This window comes from Nerophis ophidion, linkage group LG01, assembly GCF_033978795.1.
Source record: "Nerophis ophidion isolate RoL-2023_Sa linkage group LG01, RoL_Noph_v1.0, whole genome shotgun sequence".
Lineage (NCBI taxonomy): Eukaryota > Metazoa > Chordata > Actinopteri > Syngnathiformes > Syngnathidae > Nerophis > Nerophis ophidion.
In genome coordinates this window covers 42,402,652-42,410,728 of record NC_084611.1, presented here as the reverse complement: position 1 = coordinate 42,410,728, position 8,077 = coordinate 42,402,652, and the positions used below count along the sequence as shown (strand labels likewise).

The following is an 8,077-nucleotide window of genomic DNA, read 5'->3' as shown; positions in this document are numbered from 1 at the left end:
TTTAGAGGTGGCCTCAGTGATGTTGACTGGGAAACTCCTAAATAAATAGAGGGACATGGGAGCTGAACCTTAGAGCGTAGGGCGAGACTGTGACTAAGTGTGCAGCTCCATGCATTCTCCTCATGAGCTAAATTGAACTCTGTCTCTGCATGATTCCTTGCTTCTTGTCTGTTTAATAGATGTCATCAGTGTTTGAACCTGACAAACCGTTTTTGATACAGAAATGATTCTCGATCCAAATTGATTCTCGATTCACATGCAGGGGAAAAAAACACCTCTACAGATCAATAAGCACACACCCATGTATGACGCTGCAAAAATGACAGGACATGCCCAAATATTCCTAGGTCAAAAAAGTATATTTCACGCCATCAGATTTTGACAACAATGTCACATGAGCACCGCTAAATAGACAAATAACAGTCCTATATATTTTATTCAAAATAATAAACTTGATCCCAGTTTGATGTTGTTATCCTTTGGGTTGTAAATTTTTTGGCCACACACGATCACTATGACATAAGTCTGCACATAAATTTGACACCAAAATTAAGTGAACATTTAACGTACATTATACAGTATTGAAGTACAACAATAATGACATTTAGCAACTAAGCTTAATTTTTTGGGGGAATCTCTGATAGGCTACACCAGGTGTCGGCATCCCAAAATGTTGAAAGAGCCAAATTGGACCAAATAAAAAAATTAAAAATCTGTCTGGAGCCGCAAAAAATTAAAAGCCTTATATAAGTTTTATAATGAAGGCAACACATGATATAAGTGTCTATATTAGCCTACTATCAAAGGCTGACGCAAATCTTCCGTAGACAAAAATGTTGTATTTTAATTTTTATTCTACACATTTTTGCAACGTTGGAAATCTTTAGTCAAAATGGAGGCTTCTCACCGGATGAGCTAAGTTCTGGAAATTACTGGCTTCAAAGGGCCATAAGTATACAGGTGCTGGTAATATTATTAGAATATCATGAAAAAGTTGATTTATTTCATTAATTCCATTTAGAAAGTCAAACTTGTAGAATGTATACATTCATTCCAAACAGACTGATACATTTCAAGTGTTTTTTGGCAAAAAGGAGATGATTATAGCTGACAACCAATTCAAACCCTAAACTCAACATCTCAGAAAATTTGAATATGGTGAAAAGGTCAGATATTGAAGACACCTGGTGCCACACTCTAATTAGCTAACTGCCGTGATTTTACCAGTCCGGTCCATTTGGGAGTAGATTTTTCGCCACGTGGGCCCTGATCTAAAATGAGTTTGACACCCCCGGTCTAGCCTTACTAGGGACAGTTTCAATCGGCGAACATGAAGATGATGGTTGCAATGCCGCACTTTATTTACAAAGGTTGGTGGAATTTGCGTGAATGGGCGAGGTCACGACACTGCAAAACCCAGGAGGGTCTGTTCTATTCTCCATTGTGCATACGCATGTGTACTTTCAAGCTGGTCTTATAATAATACCTTTTACCACAAAAAGAACAGGGATACAGTTTTCCCGAGTGCGTTTTCATGTGTAACACCATCGGTGACTTTTGCGAGAATCTTTTACCACAGACTGAACAACTAAACGGCTTTTCCCCAGTGTGTTGCCTCGTGTGTGTTATAAAATTTGACTTTTGAGAGAACCTTTTGCCGCAAACTGAACAACTAAAAGGCTTTTCCCCAGTGTGTTGCCTCATGTGTGTTAGAAAATTGGACTTTTGAGGGAATCCTTTACCACAAACCGAACAAGAAAAGGGTTTTTCTCCAGTGTGTGTTCTCATGTGTCTCTTAAAAGTGGACCTGAAAGGAAACGTGTGGCCACAAAATGAGCAAGAAAAAGGGTTTTCTGTGGTGTGTTTTTTTACGTGTCGATTTAAGTCCCTCTTTTGAGAAAAGGTTTCGGAACAAACAGAGCAAGTGAAACGGATCTTGTCCTTAGAGCATTCAGGGTGTTTTTTGTTAATGGGAGTCCTTATATCAGCTTTGCAGGTTGAATCGCCGCTCAACAGTTCTTGGGTCTTGTCCCAGTCTTCATCTTCAAGATAGTGTGACATTGTGTTGTCACTATCGGATAGTGGAGCTAAGAGATTGTCTGCTTGTGATCCTCGAGGAGCTTCACTTGTCATGTGTCGGGGATTGTCGCTGCTTGGAGACTCCGCCCATCTGTTCTCCTCCCTTAGACTGTGATGAAGCTCTGAGGACTCGGGTGGTTCGCCTTGATCCTCATTTTTCACAGAGACACCGGTCAGTGGCAGCTTGGTGAGATCAGCCTCGTTCGGCCCGAGAAAACATTCTCCCTCCTGAGTGATCCACAGTACCTGTTTTTCCTCTTTAATGTGGGGGGGCCGTGGCTGCGGCGGGCGTATTTCTTGATGACGAATCGGCTGCTGGAAGTCTGCTGGACAAACAACACACGCTTCAAATAAAATCACATTCAGAATAATTGTATCCGAGTTATCACAAAACTTTGTGTTTCAATGAGTTCCCGGCGAGCAGACAAAAGCTGTCTTTGATCTTACCAATCAAAAGGCTGGTAAAACTCCAATGTGTAGGATGGGAAGTGACACGAAGGTGTCGGTTTCTCTGATGTATTGTAATCCAGAGGAAGATTTTGTCTTGACCCGAAATCTACAAAGCGGAAAGGAAGCAGGACCTGACTCCCCTCCAGGCACCTTTTCTTTGAACTGTTTTGTAACCAAAGGCAACGGCGGTTTACGACCCCCCCTTCCTTTAGAAACAGCTGTTGCCACGTAATCAGGGAAAGTCCAAATAAAAGAGGAGGCGTACAATCTTTTCGTCAGAGCGTGGTGGAAGACTGTACAAAGAGTACAGCCCAGACGATTCCCTTTAGTTGAGCTAAATTGAATTTTGTCTCTGTTTAATTCCTTGCTCCTTTTTCTGTTAAATAGATGTCATCAGTGCTTGAACCTGAAAATCACTTTCATGTTCTTCTGGCATTTTATGTAACTTTTGGAAAGTATTTGTCTCGAGCTCCAACAAGATTGCCAAACCCTGATCTACTCAATCGTCATTTAACATTAGCTTCAGCATTCTGCCATAATCAAATTTCACAACAATACCAAAAATGTTAATTTCACTGCAATGGACACATGAATGAATGAAGACAGGACATTTGCAATTAGGGTTGCAGCAATCAAATATTTTGTTAAACTGATATTCTACTAAAAATTGGATAACAATTATAAGCAATTAGACAGATAGTTAGACAGACAGACAGACAGACAGAAAGACAGACAGATAGATAGATAGATGGATAGATGGATAGATGGATAGATGGATAGATAGATAGATGGATAGATAGATAGACAGACAGACAGCCAGCCAGACAGACAGAACTTTATTTATTCCTTCAGGAGATTTCCTTCCAGGAAAATTAAAAATTTCAGCACAATCCCATTCAAGATCAGACAAACATTACAGGGAAACAGAACAGGATTGCTGGCGGGTCTGCCAACTTACAAATTAAAATTATAAATACACACAAACAAAACCAGACATTTAATAATGTTGTGACAAATACAAAACAAGTCCAGATTATTGTTGAATCACATCTCATATGCCATATATTCTGTGTTGTTTTATTGTCTGTGCTTTCAAATGTACACGTTCAGGGTTTCACCTACATGAAATGATTCTGGCACACCCCCACGCCAAAATAATAGCCGCCACAGCTTTTAAATGGTTAATGGTTGTACTTGTATAGCGCTTTTCTACTTTCAAGGTACTCAAAGCGCTTTGACACTTTTTCCACATTTACCCATTCACACACACATTCACACACTGATGGAGGGAGCTGCCATGCAAGGCGCTAACAAGCACCCATCAGGAGCAAGGGTGAAATGTCTTGCTCAGGACACAACGGACGTGACGAGGTTGGTACAGGTGGGGATTGAACCAGGGACCCTCAGGTTGCGCACGGTCACTCTCCCACTGCGCCACGCCGTTTTAAATTTTTTTTTTTTTTAACTAAACTCAAAAAGCAGTAAAATAAAATGAAAATTAAATTATGTAAATATTGTACCGTTTGCTTCATAGGCAGAATAGATCACATCTGCATAACATGTATTGTCAGCTGCCTCTTGCTAGCAGTTTTTTCACTTTTCGGTTACCAGCAGATTGACCACCTAACTAACAACAAAGACATAACGGTGCATGTCTACTTGAAGGGTGATTTAGAAAGCAGACTAAGTTTTGTTCTTTGATGTTAACCCTCTTACACACATGTTTAAGTGTGCTATTGCTATAAGGTTTTTATTCGCTTTGGCCTCAGTCTGGACCCCTTCTCCTCCAGCATTGATCTGACCTAATTGTCACCTTTTTTGTAAGGGGCGCTACAAGTTGTCAGACCCATCAGGGATCCTGTTCGGTCTCCCTGTAATGTTTGTCTGCTCTTGAAATGGATTGTGCTGAAAATCTTAATTTCCCCTCGGGGATTAATACAAGTATTTCTGGATTCTGAAAGTTAGCAATGTTCAAATCAAGGCTGAAAAGCCTTTATTCAGAATATGACAACTGGCATTATTTAATCCACACTATTTGACTTTAATTTGAATTATGATTGTGTCATGATTTTAAATTATTTTTTTATTATTTTCTCTTTCTGTTTGCCTTCTAGTAATTTGCACTTTGAATCGTGTATGGACTGAATGAAATTAGCCTAGTTGGCTGGAGACAGGAAAATAAATAAAAAAATGTCCCTTATCTAATACAGACTCAATGTTTTAAGTAGAAAAATAGTAAACATACCTTTTATGCCTAGCACCGTTTGAGTCTCGCTAACAGCTTCCAGTTGTCGTTCCTTCTCTCTTGTTCGAGAAAGTTCCTTCTCGTACGACGCTACTGTTTTTTCAAACAGCGCGAATATTTCATCAGCTGCCGCCATTAGTCGCTCCTTCACCAACTCTTTCAACATGTTTGACAATGTCTTCCAGCGATTACACTAAAGACGCGTTGCTAATGTCACATTTGGATGTATTATCGAGAGACAAACATGAACCTTTTCGGCGCATTTACATGACGTCACCATTGCGCCGAACTGTGTCCTGCAAAAACAACATAGGACACAAATAATTATTAAATCTATATTTAAACAATAACGTAAATGTTATTGTGTTACGTCCCTGAAATGAGGCGCGATATTCACAAAAGTGATTATATGCTTCATGAGGAAAACGAGCGTTCCCTTCAGTATGTGGGCGTAGACAAAAGCAACTGATCACAGAGCAGTAGATCAAAATCCTTACAATTTACATCATTTCACATTTGCATGCAGAATTGCGTCATGAAAATGAAATAACGGTGTATTCACCCTTTATCCATCTTTTTCCGCTCATGATCCGATGTTGGGTCGCGGGGGCAGCAGCCTAAGCAAGGAAGCCCAAACTTCCTTCTCCCCAGCTACTTTGTCCTGCTTCTCCCGGGGAATCCCGAGTCGTTCCCAGGCCGACCTGGAGACATAGTCTTCCCAACGTGTCCTGGGTCTTCCCTGTGGCATCCTACCGGTCGGACGTGCCCTAAACACCTCCTTAGGGAGGCGTTCGGGTGGCATCCTGACCAGACGCCCGAATCACCTCATCTGGCTCCTCTCGATGTGGAGAAGCAGCGACTTTACTTTGAGTTCCTCCCGGATGACAGAGCTTTTCACCCTATTTCTAAGGGAGAGCCCCGCCACCCGGCGGAGGAAACTCATTTCGGCTGCTTGTACCCGTGATCTTGACCTTTCGGTCATGACCCAAAGCTCATGACCATAGGTGAGGATTGGAACGTAGATCGACCGATAAATTGAGAGCTTTGCCTTCCGGCTCAGCTCCTTCTTCACCACAACGGATCGGAACAACGTCCGCATTACTGAACACGCCACACTGATCCGCCTGTCGATCTCACCATCCACTCTTCCCTCTCTTGTGAACAAGACTCCGAAGACTTCCACTTGGGGCATCTATTTACTTCTAATTTGAACACATTTGCAAATTTAATATTTGTACATGTACTAAGTCTCAAATTTCACCCATTACTATTAAATTACTATAATTGAACTTAAATAAGTAAATGTGTTATTAAATACGTTAATTGAATGTAAAAGTACATTTGATTATTTAATCATGCAATTTTTTTATATTTTATTCATTATTGATTTCATAATTTCTGTTACGCTTGTGTGGCATTGTAATGCCGGATTCGGTCCTCCGTGGATGAGTCAGCAAGAACACAGCAAAAAGGTAAGAACTAAGGGATTTATTAAACAAAAGGAGCTTTGAACAAAAACACTGATACAAATAGAAAAGGCAAATAAAAGAACTAGCATGGAAAGCTAGGACAAACAAACCGAAGCACAAAGGCACACAAAAGGAAACACAAAACAACTAGCGTGAAAGCTAGGAATAAAATAAAGCTTAGCGTGAGAGCTAGCGAAAACGAGACTGAGAGACAAGTCGTAAACAGATGTATGTGAACAAACTAAGATCCGACAATCAGTGAACAGAAAACGCTGGCTTATAAACAGGTAGTGATTAGTCAAGACAGGTGTGCTGGAAAAGAGAGTAGCAGCTGAAACTAATGAGTGACCATGGAAACGAACAAAACAGGAACTAAGTATGTCAAACCACAGAGTGATATAAAAATGGAACAAAAATAACAATATGGTGATGATCCGACCATCGGATCATAACAATTTCCTTATTAATCAATCATTTCAAGGTTTAATTTACTATTTTATGATCTAATTAATTATCCAGTGAGCACTTCTTGAATGTTGATAATCCCTTCGAGGTCTTGATCGAGGCTCCAAATGTACGTTTTGCTCACTGACATTTATTTCAGCCACCTCTTCTTCACGTTACCCACGATGCCAAATATAATGCTGTCAGAACTAATAAAACAATCAAACGTAACTTACAATTGGTCTGGCATAAAAAAAACAACAAAAAAAAAACACATTGATTTCACATACATTATCAGAAAGATTCATACCTCATTGGCCTCATAAACTCCAAGGGAATAAAGTTTATTTTCGATCCGAGACTCCATTAACATCTTCCACATCCAACACTTGTTTTCTCATTAGATTAGATAGATTAGATTAGATAGAACTTTATTTATTCCGTCAGGAGAGTTCCTTCAGGAAAATTACAATTTTCAGCACAATCCCATTCAAGATCAGACAAACATTACAGGGAGACAGAACAGGATCGCTGACGGGTCTGCCGGCTTCCAGTGCCCCTTACAAAAAAGATGACATACAGGTAAACAAGGGGGGGGGGGGGGGGGGAGAAAAAATGGAAGATTAAAATAAAATTTAAAAAATCGGTCTTAGCATAGGCCCTGGAGTGGGGGTGCAGACTGAGGCCAAGGAAAAAAAACCCCAAAAAAACTCATAGCCATAGTACACATCCCTCTTACATGTGTGTAAGAGGGAAACATCAAACATCAAAGAACACAGATGACATTAAAGACATTAAAGCAGCAGATACAACCAGACACTTCTACATACAGCTATGAATAAAAAGTAAAATAAACATATCCACTGTGGTGGCCTCTGCGGTGTTCCACACCATCGTCTGCTGGGGTGGAGGGAGCATGGCCAGAGACAGGAGCAGACCCAACAAGGCAACCAAGACAGCCGACTCCACTCTCGGCCAGTGTCCAGTCCGCATGGATGAGAGATGATACGTCCAAGGTCACTGAGGTGTCCGACACCTGCTCACCCAGTCAAGATACCGCGAAGCCTCTCCGTCCCAGTAGCTCAGTGCTAGCTCCACAGTCCTGTCCCACTCATCCGCATCTCCTCCAGTACATCCAAACAGACTCTGGTGTAGCAGAGACCCTGCAGCTGGTCTCCATGGCCAAAGGGCTCCCAGGAGGCAGATCCAGAAGTCCACAAAAAAAGCACCACAGAGGTCACGAAAGTGCACATATTAATTGTCCCCCCAACACCGTGACCAAACCGGAAAAAAAATTATATTCCCCTCTCAATTTACATTGAGTTTGCAACAAAAATAAAGTTAACATAAACTTACATGAATTAACCCAAGAAATACCTTTTTAATCCCA

At 40.9% G+C, this 8,077-nt stretch overlaps 1 protein-coding gene across 4 annotated transcripts; it reads right to left on the bottom strand.

Annotated features, from left to right (window-relative positions):
• Window positions 1-338: 338 nt before the first annotated feature.
• LOC133554696 (oocyte zinc finger protein XlCOF7.1-like) lies at window positions 339-5,210 on the bottom strand. 4 transcript variants are annotated; one of them, XM_061903751.1, is made up of 3 exons: window positions 4,775-5,210; window positions 2,326-2,405; window positions 339-2,222 (listed from the first exon to the last, which is right to left on the bottom strand). In XM_061903751.1, the coding sequence occupies exons 1-3, from the start codon at window positions 4,938-4,940 to the stop codon at window positions 2,184-2,186; spliced, it is 285 nt and encodes a 94-aa protein (XP_061759735.1). In that variant the 5' UTR covers window positions 4,941-5,210; the 3' UTR covers window positions 339-2,183. The 4 variants fall into 4 exon arrangements, with proteins under 4 accessions (XP_061759735.1, XP_061759744.1, XP_061759725.1 ...); XM_061903760.1 differs by having other exon boundaries at window positions 2,326-2,402; XM_061903741.1 differs by having other exon boundaries at window positions 339-2,402.
• Between the last annotated feature and the right edge of the window lie 2,867 nt (window positions 5,211-8,077).

What these genes read in the sequence shown, in the direction of transcription:
- LOC133554696 (XM_061903732.1), bottom strand. Translation starts at nt 4,940, where the DNA reads ATGTTGAAAGAGTTGGTGAAGGAGCGACTAATGGCGGCAGCTGATGAA. An exon ending in AACGGTGCTAGGCATAAAAG is followed by an intron (nt 2,406 to 4,774) that starts GTATGTTTACTA and finishes TTGTTTGTCCAG; the next exon opens with CAGACTTCCAGCAGCCGATT.